This window comes from Castor canadensis, chromosome 12 (assembly GCF_047511655.1).
Source record: "Castor canadensis chromosome 12, mCasCan1.hap1v2, whole genome shotgun sequence".
NCBI classification, from domain to species: Eukaryota; Metazoa; Chordata; class Mammalia; order Rodentia; family Castoridae; genus Castor; species Castor canadensis.
In genome coordinates, this window is record NC_133397.1 from 104,356,308 (window position 1) to 104,378,881 (window position 22,574).

Here is a 22,574-nt window from a genome sequence, read left to right on the forward strand (position 1 = left end):
CTTTATTCCCCCTAAGGTGCCTGTCATTTGACAGCTACACCATGTGTCCTGATTTTTTATCATAAAGTATGGTCAAATAAGAACTCAAGTGGCTCCCTCATGTAAATTATTATTCATTGAGAAAAATCGAGAACCCAACTCCATTCTTACACTAAAACAAAGCCAAGATGGCAGGGAATACGGGTGAACATTTTAACCTTGTGTGACAAGGATGGTTAGTCTTTCTGATACAAATTCCAAAAATGATAAAAGCAGACCAAATGTATTCTGCTGTCATGTAGTTTTCGAAAACTTCACAATGCTAAAAAATATATTACAAAAGAGAAAACTCTGAACTGGTAATATTGAAAGACAAAAGAGGCTTCAAACCATCGAAAAAGAACAATGAACTGGTGGAGTGGCTCAAGTGGCAGCACCTGCCTGGCAAGTGCTAGGCCCTGAGTTCCAACCCAGGAACCTCCAAAAAAGAAAAAAGAAAAAAAGAACAATGAAATAGAAAATAGAGCAAAGCTATAAAACTGATAATTGGTAAAAGAAATCCAAAAACCATAAAACATGCTCAACTTCATAAGTAGCTTTAAGATACTAATAAAATACTGATGATTTTCTTTAATATACCAAAATTAGCACCAAATTTTTGACAAACTTAGGTATTCATTGGGGGTGGGGCGAGGAAAGGCAACATTCCTGAGCTCTCTCAGTGGACTGCATAGTACAGCATTCCACGGGCATTTCAGCAAAGGGTTTCAAAATGACAAGCTGTGTATTCTGGGGTGCGGCAGCACCGTAGAGGTGAACTTATTTATTGTGTGTGTATATACATATGGTGGTACTGGGGATTGAACCCAGTGATCTACTTTGTTTTTGAGATGGGGTCTCATTACTACCTTTGTTTGAAAGGTAGTAATCCTCCTGCTTCTGATTCCAGAGAAACTGAGATGACACCCACCAGCATGGGTGAATTTATACTAAAGAGAATTAAAACTGCATAAAGAAATGTGAGTACAAGGGAAAAAGCCATTCAGAGTAACCTGAATCCATGATCCCAGGCCATACTCTCTCATTTTTGTCTCCGAATAAACTATTTTCTTATTTCCTTAAAAAAATAAAAAGAGAGGAAGGAAGGAAAAAGGAAAAAAGGAGGGAAAGAAAGAAAAATATGAGTGCAAGAAAGTTCACCGAAACCAATCTACTTCAAGAAACAAAACTAGGCTACAAAGGATGATCTGAGCAGGGTACAGTGGCTCACACCTATCTCAGCCATTCAGGAGGCAGGGAGTGGGAAGACTGAGGTTTGAGGCCACACGGAGGGCAGAGGGATGGGACATTAGCAAGACCTCATCCCAATCAATAAGCCCAGGTGGTATAGGCACCAGGAATCCCAGCTTCTTGTGGTGAGAGGCCACACGTAGGAGGATTGCAGTGTGAGGCTAGCCCCAGGGAAAGATTTGAGACCCAACCTGAAAAGTTACTAAAGCAAAGCAAACAAAAACCAATATGATCCAATTTATATAAAATGGTGTACATAGAAATGTGTCCGGAAATGAACCAAGCCTTGTATGCACATATGAATAATAAAAGAAAAAGGAAAAAAAAAAGAATTATTTAATTTTATTTTTGGCACAGTCAATACTTAAATGTCTGGTCAGAAAAAAAAATGGAGTATTTTTAAAATTCCCATTGATTTATAAAGAGTCTTCTGCTGCATTCAAGTTACTTCTTTCTCAATAAATTTCATTTTTAATATTTAAAAAAAAAAGAAATGTGTCTGTGGACTGCTTGCTAAATTTTATCTCTGGGTGATGGGAATTACTTATTTTCTAGTTTTGTATTGATTTCTTCATAATTTATATATTTTTATAATGAGGAAAGATGAAAAATAGTAAAGCTATTTTTTTTGTGGTTGTTATTGAGACAAGGTCTCACTACATAGCCTATGCTGGCCTCCAATTCACAATCCTACTGCCTCAGCCTCCCAAGTGAGATTACAGGTGTGCACCACGACACCCAGCTTAAAGGTATTTTTTTTTTAGATGATGTCACCTAAATATAAAGCAAAGACTCAGATCTGGTGTAGCTGGTGCCAATGAGCAAAAATTTAATACCCTGAAACCTCAGATTTTCCTATCTGCAAAATTTATTGGGCCATATTTTCATCTTGAACGCTAACATTAAAAAAATTCAGTATTGCAATCACTTGGCTTGATTTTTGACTTTAGAAAGCCCTTCACCTCCTGTGAAAAAGTGTGTCTGGGACGCCCTCTGCTGCCTTTCCTGAGGATAACAGGGGCCACTCTAGTTTACAAACTATCTCTACTCAGGCCGTTAAACTTGTCCAGCCCCTGTAGTTAGGTCTCTGATGCTGGTGCAGAAGGCCCACAGGTAAGAATAAAATCTCATAAATTATATTTCTGAAATTTCTACATGTAATTTGAGATTACCTTCAATGTAAAATCTGGATTTAGTTAGAAAAATATTCTTTTCTTCCTTCTGTGATTTGGTGTCTCAATTCCTACAACCTTCTCACTCGCACACATGTGTTCAGAGTGCAGATCTAGAAGAATCCAGGGTTTTCAAAGGAAAAGCTGACAAGGGTCCCAAGGTCCTTGGAGTCTAGGCATTGGCAGCACTGACTCCAGAGGAGGAAGATGGCGTGCAAAGGCATGAGGCTGCTTTTCCTGCTGAGCTGCATAATCAGCCCAGAAGTCCTGGGTGGTAAGTATCAGTCATGTAGCTGGAATGGAGCCCACAGTTGGTGACCATGCAGGGCACACGACACAGCCAATCACTCATCCCCATAAAAACATTTAGGCACTGCAGGAAATAGATATTAAAGGTGAGAATGAAGAACAATATGACAAGGCAAAAAGTTCACAGGCTCTAGAATCACTGTGATTCATACTCAAATCATCAATTGCAAATAAATTGTAAAATTAATCTTGCAAGTTTGTGGGGAGTGGATTATAAGAAGCCTATGAGAATCTGCCATAAGCACAGCTATGTCAAACAATCTGTAGGCTGAGCTGGCATGGCCCCAGTCACAGAAGGGGGCGAGGGCAAAATGCAGCATGGCTGCTTTTCCTAAATTGTTTATGTTCAGACAATAGCGATCACAGGTTTCTCCTATTACAATGTCATGCCCCTCCCCAAGAGCTGTGGCTCCACCTCCTTGTTTGCCACTGTATATAAAAGACTCCCTGAAGGAGGATGTGGTCAGCTGCCCATTGGTTGATTGCTTGCAAAGGGCTGCTGTGCTGCTGTTGCTGAAACACAGGACAGTGCAAAGTCTGAGAATAAAGACTTTAAGAGAGATTATGCTAAAGAAAAGCTAAAGAAAACATGGGACAGTGTGAGTCTAAGGACCGAGACTTTAAAGAAAGGCTTTAAAGAATAGAAAAGCAGTAAGATTTTAGAGAACAGAAAAAAGAAGCAAAGTAAAAGAAGTAACAAGACTGTTGTGCATCTCCATCCAAGTACCCAGCACACCTGACCCCAGCTTTGTGCATGTTTGTCTTCTATCTTTTGTCCTTTCTGCATCTCCAGTCGCCCCCAGTTAGGTGAGGAGGACAAGAGCTTGCATGGGTCTCGAGACAAGGTGATTGAAAAGGACACAGATATTGTTTTTAAAGCACCAGTAACTTAGCAGAATGTCAATCAATGATAGCTGTACTCAGAACCCTCCAATGTTCATGCACTGTTTTCCTGTTTGAGCATATCAGGAATTCCAGCTTGCAAGAGACCTGTATTGTAGTTGGAGAGATGGCTCTTTAACACTTGTAGTCCAAGCATCAAGTACAAAGTAGAATGTGGCAAAATGGGAAGCAACTCTGTAGAACCTACCAATGGAGAAAGCAGGGGGAGAAAACTGAGCATGTTAAGAATACGTATTGTAGAATAACTGAAATGGAGGGAAATGAAAAGTGGGTTCATCTGATAGCATTACCTTGTTCTATTTATGAGGAAAATGAGGCCCAGAAATCCCCCTACTCTATTTCTTATAAGCTCCCAATGCATTTCTATGTTTAATCTGAGGAGTCACCTTTTGATATTTCGAGTTCCGAGTGAAAGTAAGCAAAACAACAAATCATTACTAATACAATCCCAATGAAATACCAGAAGGAATATTTCGGAGCATTAGAAGGGTTAAATCTTTGTAATTCATCTAATACGGTTTTTGCTGTATCTGCAGGAGCAGTCATTGGATTGCATGCTTGCTGCATGGCTAAAATTTGTGCCTGCTTGGCACAATAAATCTTGATGGAATTTCAGCATTTGAACTTCATCTCCCATAACCAGCAAAGCAGCTTCTAGAGAATTTAAGTGTATATCAGTTTTTTCATCTGTAGCAACTTGTTGTTGATGGGCACAACTGACATTTTGCCCGTCAAAATGTAATGAGCATTTTGAATGCTTTGGGAGAGGGCCACTTCAGCAGTAGTCATGGTGGCAATAGCAGTGATGGCTGCCACAATGCCTGCTATCAGGAGCCCTACAAATCTTTTTTCTCTTACTGATAATGATTTTATTTCTTTGACATAGTCAAAGAATATGTAGTCCTCTATCATGCTACCATGCCCTGTGAAATTTGTAGGTACCAAGATAGAGGGACTTTGATTTACTATAAGTAGGCTGTCATTTATGTAATTGTCCACACATGAGGTTAAATTGCAATTAGAACCAGAGATATCAAAAATAGTTCCACTTTTAGAGATGTTAATTGATCCAGCCAATAAAGCAAAAGAATGTTGAACAGAAGCTTGCAAGCCTTTAATAACAGAGCTGCCTGAATGGCTAGTTAAATTGATATTAGCAGTAGCAGCTCTGAGCTTCCATATATCTGATTGAAGTGTTCCTCTGTCTGGTCCCATCAGAGGGGTGATCCAATACCCCATAATATTAGTTTCAGAATTGCCATTAAAAGACCCATCCACAAGCTTGTAGTCTGTAACGTTAATAGCCATTTGAGAAGCAACCATACATTTTTCCCATGAGGCTCCCTTATGGGGGTGCCAGGGATTGTGTTTGTCATGACAGTGGGGAATGTAAGGCCAATGTGTAACATTATATGGCTCAGTGGCATTAAAGCCAAAAAATTCTAGTTCTTTTCATCAAGAAACTGAGTACCATTCCATAACAGAGCACTTTTCCAAATGGGTCTGAGAGGGAGACAATAAGGCAAATTCCTCAGACATATGGTAAACCAACAGCTTGTCCTGTAAAATGATAATTAGTGAAAGTAGGAACCAAGTGTTCACTGGAGTGACCTTCTACCAGCTCAGAATCATTAGTAAAAACTGATCTAGGTGGACTTTTCCAGGTAACTACATGCAGCAGAGGTGGATGAGGCACAAAAGCCCAATGTACTAAGTTCTGGGCCTCTGCAGCATTCACCTGTTGACTAATGATGCTAATCATAGCTAGCAGAAGAACAGCAGGAGTTTCTTCCTGTCCCCACCCCTTAATGGCATTCTTGGCCATATCCACCAAGCATTTTATTTGACCCCAAGTTGGGGAAATAGATCCTGGGTTGTTTCACTGTGTTTGTCAAGGTGATGAAGTTATCTCTTATAGGACTGGTAAGGGTGGTTCCTTATCGCTTTCAGTGACAAGATCTCCATTGGTTTGGTTTTCGGCGGGCTTGGGCGCCTCTCCTCCTCCATCAGGTGGAGCTTCTGCATCTGATGGCTGATGTGTTCCATGTGTCTTCACAAACCATGAGGGTACCCAAATTGGGCTTTCTGCACTTTCAGGAAAAACACAAGCGTGGCATTGGCCCCATAACAAGACTGGGCTAGGGCCTTGCCAGGCCCCAGTGATTACATCTTTCCACAATACCTGTGGCAAATGTTTATTACGATGTTCCCAATGTTTTTCAGCTGGAGTAAAGCCAGATTCAGAGCAATTTAAAAAATTTAAAGTCACAAGAGCTTTGTTAATTTGAGTGGCTGGGGAGCTATCTCCCCCTTCTTGTCTTTGTAATTGAACTTGTAAAGTTTGGTGAGCTCATTCTATTATAGCTTGGCCTTGGGGATTGTAGGGTATGCCTGCCTGTGGTATGAAGAATTTTGTAGGAGGAACAAAAAGCCTTGAAGGCAGTAACTGTGTAGCCTGGGCCATTGTCACTTTTAATATGGAGCAGCTTGCTCATCACCGCAAAGGCAGCTAAACAGTGATCTATGACATGGCGTGTTGCTTCTCCTGATCTTGGAGAGGCAAAAACAAAAGCAGAGTAAGTATCAATGACAACATGGACATAACGCTGTCATCCAAAAGATGGAATGTGAGTAACATTCATCTGCCCTAATGATAGAGGATGAAGACCACAAGGGTTAACTCCCTCACTGGGCACAGGCAAATGAGGAGCACATTTTGAACATGATTTAACAATTTGACGAGCTTGTTCTTGGGTGATATGAGAATGTTTGCGAAGAGCTCTGGTGTTTTGGTGGAACTGAGAATGACTTTGTATGGCCTGATTTACTGGTGATGTGGTATTCACCTGTAAAATTAATGGAGAAACTAAGGCATCTGCCTGGCAATTGCCCTCTGCCAATGGCCCAGGAAGGCCAGAATGGGACCAGAGATGGTCCTCAAAATAGGGATGTTGATGTTGTTGTAATAAAGCCCTTAACTCATGGAAGAGATGAAAAGGCTGTTTATCATTAGCAGGTCCTATATAAGCAGTCTCAATAGTCATAAGTACACCAAAAACATATGCACTATCTGTATACAAATTAAAAGGAACATGAGCAAAATCCTGACAAGCCAATATAAGGGCCTGAAGCTCAGCACGCTGAGCAGTGGAAAAACCTGTTTGTACAACCTATTGTCCTTGAGAGGAAAAATAAACACCGTTTCCAGAACCTGAAGCATCAGTAAAAATCACAAGAGCCTGAGGCATGGAATCCTCTAGGATATTGTGAAGAAATATAAAAGCATGTTGAGAAGGAAAATTAAGAAGTTTAGAGGAAGGCAAATGTTCTCCAAGCTGTCCTGTAACGTTTGCTAATGCATTTTGCCACATGGTATCAGTGCGCCATAACCAAGCCAGTTGTTCCTTGGTAAATGGGACAATAATAAGGGATGGTTCCAGTCCTAGCAGTTGTACAGTGCAAAAACTTCCCATGGCTATTAATTTTGCTACCATATTATAGTAAGGAGTGATGACTCTAGTGGGGGGTGAGGTAAATGTAACCACTCTAGTACTCCCTGAGTCTGCTAAAGAACTCCTGTGGGTAGACTTGCAGTAGGTAAAATAAGAAGTTGTATTGGTTGAGAATAATCAACATGAGTTCTCTGAGAATTATGAACAGCTTGTTCAACCTTAGCCAGGGCCATGTGACCCTCCGGTGTGAGAGATCTAGGAGATGATGGTTGAGTGTCTCACTGTAAGATCTTAAAGAGAGGAGACAGTTCACAGGTGGTAAGTTTTAAGGCAGGACGTAGCCAATTTGTATCACCTAACAATTTTTGAAAATCATTTAAAGTTTTAAAATTATCTTTATGGATTCCTATTTTCGGGGGGCAGATAGTCCATCCCTCAATAAGCTGTCCCAAATATGGAAAGGGAGATAGTTTTTGTACCTTATCTGGAGCTACAATAAGATCCATTTGGCCAAATTATAGGCAACAAGAGAATTTAGAAGAAGTGGGCTTACCCGGCATCCATTTTTAGTTCTTTCTGGACTATAGAACGACAGTCCTGACAACTTAAAAATGCTGCAGAATGTCAACAGACAACAGTTAAAGGTTTTGAAAGAAGCCAACAAAAGTAAATATTTATAAGCCCGACTTAATTGAAAATAGGTACTGGTTAATTGTAAATGCTCTGAAGAAGGACCCAGACTGAGAATGAAAAGACTTAGAACAGCCATGGTTAAAATACTGAAAAGTAGATTGGCAATTGTCAGAACATTTAGTTATTTCCGTTGCAGACTGTATTTTTAGGACAATAAGTATGACTGATAGCATTAAAAAAGCAGCACTAAATGCTCCTTGTTACAGTTAAGAACACATGGACGCAAGCTTGTAAAAGTCTAGCATCGTTAACTTTAGATCTCTTTAAGTTAGGGGGCCAATGCCTGTGATCCCAAATACCTTACATTTTGATGTACAATTACATTTCATACATATACAGTAACCCTTATTGGACTAAAACTAATTTAGGCCAGGTTTTAAGTAGTAGGATTGGCCAAATGGCAAGGTTTTTCTGCTTAGCAAAGTTCTCTGTGTTAAGCTATTTCTAGTTAAATCATTATGCAAAAGGTACAAGGTGTAATCTTTGCTTTTTAGTGCTTTGAATTAATCTTTCATCTTTCAGAATGTTACTGATTATAAACAGCACACCTGCCAAAAGTTTCACTAAGCATTTTATATGTCAAAGGTTTAGATGTTAACACTTTTGGATAAACAACTTTAGCTGGTCAGTTAAATGTAACGCTTTTGGATAAAAGAGAGCGTTAGTTCATCACTTTACATAAACTGACACTTTCAACTTTGTAAATCTTTGTACCATATTTAGATAAAGTATAGACACAGAAAACAATTTATAAGGTGGTCATTTAAGAGACCTTTGCATGAGCAAATACATAAATGAACTCTGATTTAGTAGTACTTAAAGCTTGACAAGATCAATAGAAAACACAAGTAATTACTTTGATAAAATCTATCCAAATAACAGTTTTTTTTTGCAGATGTTACTCAGAGGAGAATAATATTAAGATAGCCTTCTTATTTTATGGGCTTAGAGAATTAGATTTTAGTTTGACATGACCCTAAAAAAAATCTTTTAGGTAACTCTTAGATTATAGTTAACTTTATCACACACCAAAGCTTTTATTATATACTTTTAAAACTTACTCAAACCTTCATATAACATACTAAACCCTCTGATGGTTTGTCCTTATCCCTCTTCTCCATATTTGGAACAATCTTTAGGACAAACCCTACTTTACAAAATCTTTTCTCATCCAAAAACATTCCTCTTTTGCTTCAACTTTTTCCCCAAAAATACACTCAATACCTATCTATATCCTTTCTACTTGTTCACTTTGTAACTTGTATTTTAAAATAACTTTTATAAGAATTTTTAATTTAAATAAAATTGTTTTTTCAATTAGCCTTATTTTTAAAGACACCTTTGTTAATAGATCTAATTATAGAAGAATTGAATGTAAATTACACTTATGACAAAATGAAACAGATTAAGGTTACTGTCCATAAAATAATGCCTGTAATTTAGTTAGATCTGATTGACATAACCTTTGAAAAACTGGTTTTTCTTTAAAGTAGCAGCAGAAGAGGTGGGGGAGAGAAGAGAACAGAAGCCTTGTATTTCTTTACATTAACTCTATAATAAGAATCATCTTAAAGATGTTTAAATATACGTGTATGTAGAAAAGGTTTTAAATTAGGCATGCCATAAATGTCAATTTAAGTGTGCATAAATTCAAGAGCTCAAGAACATGTAAAAATTAACTAAGTGGCCACAAGTACACTGATAAGTTATTTAAAAACTTTTTAGGAGCAGATTGAAAAGTGTCCAATTCTGTTCTTTTAGGACTCATTTTGAGCACTTAACAGCTGAGGCAAGAGTCAATTTTAGGAAAGGGTTTTAGGTCAGTCTCAGTCTCCAATAAGACAGTAGCTATCAGTTTTTTGTCTCTAATAAGTTAATCATACAATAGACATACACAAAAATTCACACAATGAAACACAAAACAATTACATTAATTTCAGTGCACTCTTAGACACTGAAGACTTTAGATTTACCTCTAGTTTTAAGCATCCATACATACAGATCTCTTTCTTTTGATCTAGCTATTTATTACTCCCGACTATATTCAGAATTGCACTCTCCCCTTACCTTATTTTCCTTGTGGACGCATCTTTCAGAGAGTGTTCCCTCCCTTATCCAATGACTTTCCTGTAGTCAGGCCCCAAGATTGGGCACACTTGCCTGTGACCTGACATCTGTAAGGAATCTTGTGCTGTCTATAACATAGCACTTCTCCCACTGGGGCTTCCTTTTAGCCAAGAGGAGGATCTACTAGAAAGGACTCCAGAGAAAAGCAGGGCTCTTAGGGAATCCTATAGGCTCCATGGTTGAAGTCTGTGGTCCTTGCTACAACCTGCTCTTGCCATGTTTCTGTACTCTGTGACTCTTTGCTCTCAACTTCACACCTATTTCTGGTCACCAGTTCTCTTAACCATTTATAGATAGGGAGTTCCTGGGTAGCTTAGCCACGGTTCTGAACCATGCATGAGTGTGTAGGATTCTGGGATGCTTCCCTGGGCCCCTTTTGTCCAGTTGCCTTCAACATGGCCAGTAATTTCCTGCCACTCTTATTGCTGGACTGACCTCAGGCTTCCCTAATGATGATTGGCATTGGTGCCAGCTATATCCTGGGGAATTAGCAATCACCCCACCACCACCACCCAGGATTTTCCCAACCTCTCTGGTGTCTCTCCCAGGAGTGGGTGGAGCTGATTTCCCCCGTCCCAGCAGCAGAAAGACTTTCTATTTGTCCTCATAGCTTGGGAGAATTTCCCTAATGACATACTCTATATATTCTTTGTACCACGACTTAGGGAAAAAAGTCTAGTATTGCCCTTAAGGGAAGTATAGAGAATTTTAGAAATCAATTTTCTCTCTTAGAAGGTCCTGGAGGTTGAGATCATAACTCTTGCCCTCTCCACAGTCACTTCTTTTGGCCAGGCTGTCCTTGGCCTGAAGCAATGTGTACCATTGATTCCATGGGCAGAGAGACTTGGGAGCAGCATGACTTGTGGACAACAGAAACTTCACCTGGTTAACAGTTTCAAAAATATTACACTGGTCCTGTAAGGATGTAGTGATTTTTAATACCTTACTGAACAATGTAACTATTATTTGAACACTGGCTACATACTAGACTCTGTACTGATCACTGTACATGCATTATCCCAACTAATTCTCCCAGCAACCCTATGAAGAAGGTGTACATTGTTAGTAACGTTGTACAAAAAGAAAACTAGAGTGGGAAGAGGTTACATAATGTCCCTGGGGACACACATCTGTTAAGGGATGAAATAGAAAGACATGGGGGAGTAGAGGCCAGATGCCAGGAGCTAAAACTTTTTGTCACTACATGCACAATAAGGAGGAGAGCTAGCACAGAAGGGAGGGTGGGTGGTTGGCGATCTAGGGCTGCTGAGGAAGCATTGGCTCCTCTCCCAGGTTCCACATACTCCACATCTGGTGACGTCAGCAGCTCACTCATCTTCTTACCGGGTTTCCTCCTCTTTACTATGGGGATGCCCACTCCTATCTCTCAGGGAGGGTCTGGAGTTAAACAAGGCGACCTGAGTAAATTCAGTTGGCCCATCCAGGTTTTAAAACGACTAAGACTAAACTGACTAGAGCTCCTATTTGGAGCCAGACTGTCAGGGGTCAGATCATGTCTCTGTCACTTCTTTGCTTGGGATATAACTTCTTCCTCTCTTTATTTCCTCATGGGGAGCATGAGGGTAATATTAGTGCCTGATTTACAGAGTTGTTATGGGAATAGTAGAATATATGTAAACTGCCAGGAACAGCACCTGGTATACAGCAAATGTTCAATAAATGTATGGTGTAGAAGGTGCAGAAGCGCCTCAGCAGAGCAGTCATTAGTTGCATTTCTAGGAGCTAAAATGTCCCCACCAGGGGGCGCATGGCATAGCTGCAATAGTGCTAAGCCAAGGAAAGGGTAGAGAAAGATGGAGAAGAAAGGAAAGCAGAGAGACAAAAGAATGAGAGGCAGAGACACAAAAGCACAGAGACAAATGAAAGAGACAGAGACACACAGGGAGAAATCGATATATAGAGTCAGAAAGACAGAGATACACACAGAGAGAGGTGAACAGAGAGAAATTGTCAAAGATAGAGACCCTCGAAGGAACAGACACACAGAGACAGAGAAAAGGGAGGGAGAGAGATTGTTGACTTTCTGGCCTGAACTATGATCTCAGGTCCCCTACGGTGGCTTGGGGCCTCCATCTTCCACGGGTGTCTCTGGAACCTCTGCTCTCACTATCTGGAGTCAGGGGAAGTGAAGGCCAAGGTAGCAGAGGAATGCTCATGTATTTACCCACAGAATGGCAAGCAGAGTCACTTCTGACCACACAAAAGGACACAGAGTGAACTGCTCTAGGAGCATGGGGGTGGGCGGGGCTTGGTCCTTGCACTTAGGGTCAAAGATTTGGGAACCTGTTGCCAAATCTTTCAGAATATTCTCACCACTATTACCTTCAGAAGATCAGTTGGGCTTTGGTGACCATGACTGTAACCCAAGCACTTGCATTCTGAAGCCAGAAGATTGTGAGTTTGTAAGAATTCAGATCTCCTTTGCTTTCTTTCCTCCTTATAAAACAGCTGAGGCCTCCCAGCCCTGTAATTATTTCTGTTGCTAATTTTCTAGTTTCTTATTTTTCTGTGTTTATGAAATCTAAGCTTGGGAGGCAGGTGGCAGGAACACAGAGGTTTAAATATAGAACTGAATCTGAAAGCAACTGTCCCATTTTACTGTGTGACCTTGGGCAGGTGACCACCTCAGCTGGTTTCCTCACCTCTTTGAGTTGCTGTGACAAAAGCATAGAGTGGATCAACTGCTCAGCATAAGCATGACACCGTAAATACTGTGCATGGAAGTCCGTGATGGTGGCAGCAGGAGGAGTGGCAATAGCATAGAGACTTTCTTTTAACTTCACATAAAATCATGGTCCTTTTTCTAAAGGGAGAAGGAAATAAGCATCTTTGCTGCTTGAGTTCAGTATGTTTGGGGATCCCCAGGAAACCTTTCCTTCTACTTCTTAGCTGGGTTAGTGATTTCCTATCATCCATCCATACAACCACACATGCAAAGGATCTAAACCTGTAAGGAACATTGTGTTCCAAGTCAGAGCCAGGACCTCTGCACAGGAGAAGTTGGCGGGATAGGACAGGAAAAGATTGCAAAACTCCTAATGCTAAGGAGCAGGGAAGGAAAGCAAGAGAGATTTATAGACAGTGATGTAATGAAGAATGGGGCAAACGAGTGACAGTAGTGTCCTCCAGGGAGAGAGGAATGCTATATGACAGCTCCAGTATGTAGACACCATGAGGAAGGAAACAACCCTTGCACCTATCTGGGGTATTGAGGTACTGCTACATTTGTCACAAAGCCCAGACTGTTAGTTTGGCCCATCCTTCATCATGTGGACCCTCTGCACTTCCAACCTTCTTTCCTTCTTCAAAAGCCTTCAGATCAGCTGGACTCACGCCTGTAATCCTAGTTATTTGGGAGGCTGAGATTGGGAGGACTGAGCTTTGAGGCCAGCACGGGCAAATAGTTCTCGAGACCCCCATCTCCAAAATAACCAGAGCAGAATGGACTGGATGTGTGTGTCAAGTGGTGGAGCACCTACTTTGCAAGTACAAAGTCCTGGGTTCAAATCCCAGTCCCACCAAAAATCCCAAAACAAAAACAAAAGCCTTCAGATCCAGTGGTGCAGTCCACACACCAGCTGCCTGGCAGAAGAGCACCAGTCTCCCGGGATCGCAGCCTCCTTTGCCTCCAGGCCTCTGCTGTTTCCCTGCCTGACAGACCCTGTGCTTAAGGCGATCTTAGGTGCATGCTCTTTCTGCCCATGCTGTGCACATTCTTCCTGCCTCCGGTCCTCTGCCCTCTTTCCCTCATATGTTCCCTCCCCTTGCTACTGATGCTCTCATTCCAGCCAAGTTGCCCTGTAGCCTGTCCCGTGTCTCCCCCCAGCCCACTTAAAACCCCTGTATCAGTCCAGGCCCCTAGTCCACTCTTGGGCTGCCTTGACTTATGTTACTTGGCCTCTACTACCTATGTGGAATTTTGCCAGGTCCTGAACAGGTCTACTCCAGTCGTGCATTCCAGAACTCGGGAAGTGACCACAGCTGAGAGCACAAATAGATGCAACAGACCCGAGCCAAAACACCAATGATCACCTGCCTCCTTAATCCCTACTCTGATTGCTACACTGCAGTGACATTTGGGGTCTGCTGGAATGAGTGTCATCTCAAAGTCAATATCCAGGAGTCCCAGACAGCACTAATTGTCTTCTTTTCCAAATGCATAGCTACTCTGGGAAAATGTCCTTTGACAAAGACTGGGAGGAAGATAACAGTATAAATTTTGGTGATGGAGGCACTCCTTCTCCCCTTCATTCAAGGGGTTTTGGATCTATAAGCTGTATCAAGTGTGGGCATTGATTGTTTTGCTATCACAACCTGTGATTGTCTTTTACTTAGGCACAGAAATCATCATAAGACCCAGCTGTGCCTCGGGATGGTTTTACTACCAGTCCAACTGCTATGGATACTTCCAGAAGCTGAGGAACTGGTCTGAAGCTGAGGTAAAAAATTTGACCAGTTGGCTTTTCTAGGGCAAGGGGCCACCCAGGGCCCCAAATCTCACTGACTTCAGAGTCAAAGGTCCTTCTTTGGCACTCTGAAGAGAAGCCAGCTGGCTGGGGAAATGGAGAGGAGAGGGCTGTGTGTTCAAGCCAGTCGGTGAAGTAGATAGTGTATGTGAAGACCCAGGATATAAGAAGGAATAAGAAAGAGCCCCTGCTCTCAGACAGCTAGAAATACATAGACCAAAGGAAGAGAATGAGGTGAGGGAAAGAATAATTGAATTCCTGCATGAGAGGGTGTTATGTAGATAGTACTAGAGCTGAGTACCATGTACTTAGGGATTCCTGGTAAGACATGAAGCATCCAAATGGAGGCCTCATTGCTCTACACCACCCCCCTCCCCCAATTGCATAGGTTCATTTCTCGGAGGCTTTGTCTAAGGCTCACCCAAATATTCAGTCTGCTCAGTGAGGTGCTGCTGCCTCTGAATTGTGGTTAATTGGAGTGACTGATTGGGGGAGCCATGTGGCTGTGATGTGGCATGATCCAGACCCAGAATGGTCTCAGAACCCCTGTGTAGAACTCAACAAAGAAGAAATGAAAAAGCCAGATAGCGCACCTATCACATGGTAGCTAATGAGGACCTAAAAGTGTTCTCTGGCTTTAAAAAGTTGAGGAATGCAGGATTGTGACATTTCGACAGAAAGTTTCAATGCTGTGTGAGCATAAATGACATTCCCAAGATTATATCAAGAGTGGCTAGTAGAGAAAACTCAGGGAAATACTCCTTAATGCAGTGCTTTCCCGAGCTGAGTGGAGGGAGGGAGAGAGAGAGAGAGAGAGAGAGAGAGAAAGTAGGAGTCTCCCAGACCTTGTGATTATGAGGAATCTGAGACATAGAGAGGTGAGATGACTTGTCATATTCACTAGTGAGAGGCAAGGCCAGGACCCAAGGTACTTCCTCTGACACTACATCTCTTTCCATGGTGACAGTGTCCTTTGGGGTTACAGCCTAGTTTCTGGAGGTGGAGGGGCTCTGTGAATCCATTCTTCTTGGCACAGCAGGGTTCCAGGGAGAGGGTTGTGTTCGAAGGCTCGAGGCATCATTAATGGGGCGACTCTTTGTGTGCAGCTTGAGTGTCAGTTATACGGAAACGGAACCCACCTGGCGTCTGTCCTGGATCTAAAGGAGGCCAGCGTCATAGCAGAGTACATAAGTGGCTATCAAAAAGTTCAGCCCTTTTGGATTGGCCTGCATGACCCACAGAAGGTAACCCCAGACTTGGCCCACAAAGGCCTCTTGGGAAAGCCAGGGGGACAGCTGCTTCTGGGAAGTGGGCTCCTGGTCTACTGCAGTGGATCTTCTTCAGTCAGTCACCTCCAATGACAATACCCATGGCCTAGAGATCAGGGACCCAGACCTGGCCCTCAGTGGAGGGCATCATTCAGACTGCCCCCTGAATCTTAGGACAGAAAATTACCATTTTCCAGAGCTTTCCCCCACAAAAGTTTATATATTGTGTGTGTGCATACATGTATGTGTGTGTTCATGCACATGTATGTGTGCATGTGTGTGTGACTGTGTGTATGCATGTGTGTGTGTGCAGATCCACTGTGAGATTCAGATTGAATAAACCCCTATTAGGTCTTATTGTTGCTGTTTTTCTTTTTGGGTGGTACTGGGGCTTGAACTCTGGGCCTTGCACTTGCTAGGCAGGTGATCTACCACTTGAGCCATGCCTCTGGGCCCCCATTAGAGTTGGTTACTTTTTCGTCATCCTTAATTCTTCCCACTGGACTCTCCCCTCCTGTGCTTTCCATCAAATCCTCATAGTAAGGAATGACTTGTGAGGTCTGGCTGGCTGCTGGGCTCTGCAATTACCGAGACCTGGTGGGGCTTCTGTATTTAACTCAGACATGGGGAATGCAGGAGAGAACCTCAGACTTCCTGTTTCTTGATGCTGCTGAAGATGCTGCACTGTACTCCTTCCATCATGGGTTTGTGTTTATCTGACATTGATCTGTAAATATCTTCATGCCATCTCTTTGCTTGAATATTACAGAAAAATGAGTAATCCTTTGCCATAGTTACTACATAAATGGTATGCATTTATTTAGCATTTAATGGTGTTTATTTGGCTACCAGAAATTTTACTTTTTTTGGGGGGGGTCTTTCTTCATCTTAATATATAGCCCAAGTTGGCCTGAAAGTCATGATCCTCCCACTTCAGCCTCTGGACTGCTGGGATTACAGGAGTGTACTATCACACCCAGTCTAGATATTTTATATTTTTTATATATTCACAGTGCTAAAATCAGGACTCCATCATTCAGACATAAGATACGTATTTATTTTAATTTTTTTTACATTTGTGACTGAGAAAAACAAATGAACATTTTAAAGTTCTGCAATGTCTCTAATAATCACAGAAATACAAATTTAAATGACATACTTTGACTTAGATTTTTGAGCTTTTTCTCTGCCTCAATGAGTACTTTTTTTAGGGATGTGGAGAGTTTGTCCTTCTGCCCAGTTGGTGAGGGGGTGAACTTCTACAACTGAACTCTTTTTTGGAAAGTACTTTGGCAATGGACATTGATAACCTCAAAATATCCATCCCCCTGACTCTCTTAATTCTACTTCTGGAATTGTATTATAAGGAAATAATTTTAAGTAGCCAAACGGATTTTTGAACAAAATTGTTCATAGTACTATTCTTTATAATTGTAAATTGTAAACAATATGCCTATCAATTGGGAGACTACTAAGGTTATGGATAACATTACCATTAGAAGAAGCTTTAGAAAGCAACATACAAAATTGAGTATAGTACACAGTGTGATGTGCATATCTGTAATCCCAGCTACAAGGGAGGCATAGGTAGGTGGATTGCAGACAAAAGCTGACCCCAGGAAATAATGTAAGGCCCTATCCAAAAAAATAACTAAAGCATAAAAAAAGAAAATATGGCTGAGGGGATTGGAGGAGAGAGAGGGGATGGGGGGGCAGGGGGAAGAAATGGCTCAAACACCGTATGCACTTAGGAATAAGTGAATAAAGAAAAAAATCAATGAAAAAGAAAACAGGGCTGAGGAAGTGGCTCGAGTGGTAGGGCACCTGCCTAGTAAGCAAGAGGCCCTGAGTTCAAAACCCCAGTACCTCTGAAAAACAATTAAGTATGTATTTTAAAGATCACAACATTTTTAGTATATACAAATGTATATAAAAAGGTTTATACCAGAAGTAAATGCTCTAGAATATTAGCAAGGTTTTTCTTACTCCTAGCTTCTGCTCTTCACACATCTCTGAACTTTTCCCCAGGTTTTACCCCCAGGTTTTACTATGAATCTTTGTTTCAAGGAGACACAGGGCCGTTGTGGCTGGGAGCACTGGGCCAGCCAGCTTGTCACTTCTGTCTTCTGTCATTGCAGAGGCAGCTGTGGCAGTGGATTGATGGGACCATGTACCTGTATAAAACCTGGAAGAACAGGTCCACAAGTGGGGCCAAGCACTGTGCTGAGATCAGCCCCAAGGACAGTAAGTTCCCACCTGTCCCCTTTCACACCATTCTGCAGGAAATGGTTTTGCCACACACACTGAACCACCTTCAGTCATCTGTGACCACTTAACAATCTTTGCCACATCAACATTCTAGCATTCATCCGTTTACTCCATATTTTCTTTCAAGCCACTCACTTCTTTCTTAAATATATTTGTTTTAAAATCATATCATATACCATGAATGGGACATATGTCCCATTTGGGGAAACACAGGCCACTGGGAGTAAACAGATGTAGTGAAATCAGATGAATCCCTCTTAACTTTTTTAAAATCAGGGTTCTCCAGGAGGCCTCAAAACCAAGTCTTGGCCTGGGTTCTTCCTTCTTGCATTTTCCCTGAGTCCTAACCCCAGAGGGCAGTGTGTACAGCCAGAGATCCTGGAGTGTAGGCTGCACGCTGTCATTTGGGCCTCTTCCCTTTCTTTGCTTGCTTTTGTTCTTTGCTCGTTATACTAATAATTAGGGTTTCAGCCTTGGCACTAATGTCGTCATGGGTTGGCTGGCTGATTCGTCGTGGCTGTACACCATAGCAGGTTTGGTAGTGTCCCTGGTCTCTACGTCATAGATGGCAGGAGCATCTCCCTCATCTCCAGATATTGTCAAATGTCCTCTGCTGGGTCAGATTTCCTGGCTGTTGAGAGCCACTGTAGAAGATCTGATGTGAAATGAGAACATAGAGTATTCAAGATTAACGGGTACTAGATGCCACTGGGCATGTATTCAAGAACATCCCAGTGAGTTCAACAGGCTGTCCTGGTCACTTAAGAACTCTCTTAGATGAGAAGTGGTGGCACGGGCCTGGGCTGAGGACTCAGGAACTGGGTTTACAATGGACTACTGTTGACTGAGGAATAAAGCTTGTAAGAGCAAAGAAGAGAGTGGAGGAACTTCCTAACAGCAGGGGTGAGGTAGGCATGAGGAGATGAACTGTGAGGTAGGCCTCACATACAAGAAGCCAGAGAAGGAAAGTTCACTGCAGACACCATGCTGCTGCCATGTAAGATACAAGTCAGCTCCACTGGATGAGCACAGCAAGGCCTGCAGGTGGTAACTGCCAAACTGTGGTGTCTACCCAAATCAAGAGGAAAAGTGAGTGCTAGCACTGCCAAGACCCAGGATTGGTGACATAGTGACATAAAAGATCAACTGAGGAAACATTTTGTGGTGGGACTGGAATTTGAACTCAGGCCTGTACTTCCTAAGCAGGCATTCTACCGCTCGAGCCACACCTCCAGCCCTTTTTGCTCTGGTTATTTTGGAGATAGGGTCTTGCTTTTTGCCCAGGCTAGCCTGAACCACCATCCTATTTTACCTTTCCTGCTGTAGTTGGGATGATAGGCATCAGCCACCATGACCAGCTTTTTTCTGTTGAGGATGGGGTCTCAGGAACTTTTTGCCTGGGCTGGTCTCAAACTGCCTTCCTTCTGATCTCGGCCTCCCAAGTAGCTAGGATTACAGGTATGAGCCACCTGCACCTAACAATGAAGAACCCTTTAAAAACACCAGTTCCAAGGATTCGCTCCAGACCTACAACATAAGACTGGCTGAAAGACAGGCCAGCTTTTGGGAAGCAGTAGACCAGATGCCTCCCAAAGCCCCTCCCAGTCCCATGATTCCAAGGCTTCCACTGGACAAAGTTCTCAGAAAACTCCTTTCCCTGTCAGCCCAGGAGCAGATCAGCAGTGTTCTGCAGTGAGGTAGCCCGTGCTGCACTGGACTACCAGAAGACCAACGTCCTCTTGAGAACTCCAAGTGTTTTGATTCCACCCTTTCCCGCATTTACTCACACCAGCCCACAGCTGAGGGCACGGGCTCTGGAGACAGAAAAGCACAGAAAGGAAGAGAATTTAAAGTTTGCTCTCATCCTTGTCAGTACCATTTTATATTGGTAGGGTGGATTTTGCCCCAGGTTGTTTGTAATTCTTTCAAATTCAAAAGGTGTAATATAGTGTACCACACACAGCCACACACCCACTCTCCTTCTCTGTGACAGGGCCCATCCCTGTTTTTATTTCTATTTAGGAAGAACTACCAGGTGTTTTATTCTGTGTCTCCTTTTATCGCTCTTTGAGATGCTGTTTTTGTAACTGTTTTGTGACTCCTGGTGTTTCCTGACTTACCACTGGTTCACTTTGAGACACTGAATGAATCTTACAGTTTACAAAGAAATGTCATCTCTCATCTGTAATCCTAGACACTCAGGGGGCAGAAATCAGGGAGATTGTGGTTCAAAGCCAGCCCAGGCAAATAGTTCAATAGACCCCATCTTGAAAATACCCAACACAAAAAAGCCAGGGCTGGCGGAATGGCTCAAGTGGTAGAGTTCCTGCCTAGCAAGCATGAGGCCCTGAGTTCAAACCCCAGTAGTGGCAAAAACAAAACAAAAAAATGTCATGTACAATCTTGTCTGTGGTCAAGAGCAGGGGTTCTGTCAATGCCCAGACAGAATTCCAGCTCCTGCGTTTCACTGAGATGTGTGACCCTATACAGGTTCCTTCCTTCTCTGTGCTATGCAGAAGGGGGATGTCGCAGTACGGATCCCTTACTGCCTGAGAATGCTTCCCCTGGTGCAGGACTCAGGCTCTGTGACCTGGAGGGGAGGGGTTTCTGGTTGTCCCCACCCCTTCTCTGTAATTCAGCCTCCAGTGCTGGGGGAGAGAGGAAGAGAGGAGCGTAGAAACAGGGACCAGTGGACGTGGTGCCTGAGGCGAGCTGGCTGTCCCCTAGGTTGCTTGGAACTGCTCTTCTAGCTTATCTAGCAGCTCAGTGGGAGTGACTTGGAAGGGACCCACTCAGGAGGCACAGACCCCAGTGGCACCCTAACAATGACGCTCCAACTCAGGCTCTCTCAGGGCAGATTCCAGGCTAGTGGCTATATGCTTGTTCTCTTGATGCCACACTGTGAAAGTGCCTAGTGACACTGTGGCCTTGGTGTCATTTACACTCAGGCTGTAACTCTAGGCGCTGTGATGTGGGCATGGGCAGATCCATCCTCTGAGCCTCATGAGCACTGGGAATGGAGATAGTGCATCTCTTCTGGTGTCACAGCACTTCCCAACACAACTAGACTCCTCATTGGGAGAGACTCAATGCCCTAGGTGATTCTGATGAACTTGATTTGGGGCAGAAATAGCTGAGCCGCTCCTCAAAATTCTTTCAGGCCTTCAAAAGGCCACCTGCTCCTGGCTCGGCCCTTCTGTGTAAGTGGGTGGCCGGTGGGACATTACTGGCTGCAGCAGCTTCTGGTTCTTTGAACTTTCAAGTGGAGCAGCTCAGAGCTCACCTGTGGAGTTTAAGAAAGATAACCCTCAGATCCTCAATTGCCACTGCTTCCAACACAAGCCAGCCCTCCTTCAAGGCAGATTCGTGCCAAGACCACCTTCTTCCAAACAAGGCCCAAGTGAAGCTTCTGAGATTGGCAATTATGTGTGGCATTAAATGATTCTTCTCTTGGTTAGAAAAGTGAGTATCTATATTAGTTGAGGATCTGCAGAGAAACAGAAATAATAAGATGTATATGTAAATGAGTTATTATGAGGAATTGGCTCATGTGGTTGTTGGGGGCTGGCAAGTCTGAAACCCAGAGGGCAGGTTGCCACACTGGAAATTCTTATAAGCTGATGTGGCAGTCTGAAGTCCAAAGTAGACTCAAAGTCTACTGATTTGCATGTCAATAATATCTAAAACCCCCTTCACAGTAGCATTTAGGCTGCCAGACAACTAGCAACTGCTTAGACATCTCAACCCAACTACTGGGCATCATATCTTTGTCATGCTTTGACACATAAAATAACAACCACTATACCTTATCCATGGTTTCAAGCCAAACACCTAGGTAGTGCTGGTAAGCTCGGTACTGAACTGGGTGGCCTTAAATGATTATGTATTTTCTTACAGACTTTTTAACTTGGAACCAAAATGAATGCAAGAAACGCCAACACTTCCTGTGCAAATACCGGCCATAGAGGAAGAATCAAGAGTTTGCCAGTCTTGCACACACCCCATCCCTCTTCCTTCTCACAAGGTGGCTAAACTTGATCTTCCTCTCAGAGAGTAAACATAGTAGCTAAAACTCCTGAAGCCTCCAAGTGCGCTGACTTTGTTAGGCTCAGAGACAGAGACCTTAGAATGGGCAAGGTCTCTAGCCTTGCCCTTCCTTAGCCTGATGGCCTCTAGCACTCAGTCTTCACCCACAGTCCCACTCCATACTGCTTTTTCCTCCTGCCTGCTCTCCAGCTGTCTCAAGCAACCAGGAATCTGTGTCTCCAACAATGGAGCAGGTGGCTCTTTGGCCATAAGGGTAAAGGTTTGAAGACAGGAAGTGGAAGCCTAAGAAAGGGCTTCTGTCCCCCTCAGCCTCTGCAGCCTCTGCCCACAGCCTCCCTTCAGCCACCTGCTAATCTTCCTTTGCGAGGGGAACCTTCACCAGTAGAGTCTTTTAATAAATTCTTTTATTAAATAGGGGTCTACATAGGAGGTTGCTGTGTTCCAATCCATAGTGGCAGAGATGAAAACGACTCAGAAACACACCAAATATTTCTTCACCTTTTCCTCCTCATCTCCACTTCCCTTCTCCCCAGCAGCAGCCCTGGTTTGAGTAGAGGAGAGAAGAAGGTGACATATTTG

At 42.8% G+C, this 22,574-nt stretch overlaps 1 protein-coding gene across 1 annotated transcript; it reads left to right on the top strand.

Moving 5' to 3' along the window:
- The first annotated feature begins 2,551 nt into the window (after positions 1–2,551).
- On the top strand, positions 2,552–22,376 carry Reg4 (regenerating family member 4). Its single transcript, XM_074051016.1, has 5 exons — positions 2,552–2,715; positions 14,282–14,385; positions 15,519–15,656; positions 17,819–17,924; positions 21,846–22,376. Exons 1-5 carry the CDS (start codon positions 2,649–2,651, stop codon positions 21,911–21,913), a joined length of 483 nt encoding a protein of 160 aa, XP_073907117.1. The 5' UTR covers positions 2,552–2,648; the 3' UTR covers positions 21,914–22,376.
- The last annotated feature ends 198 nt before the right edge of the window (positions 22,377–22,574 follow it).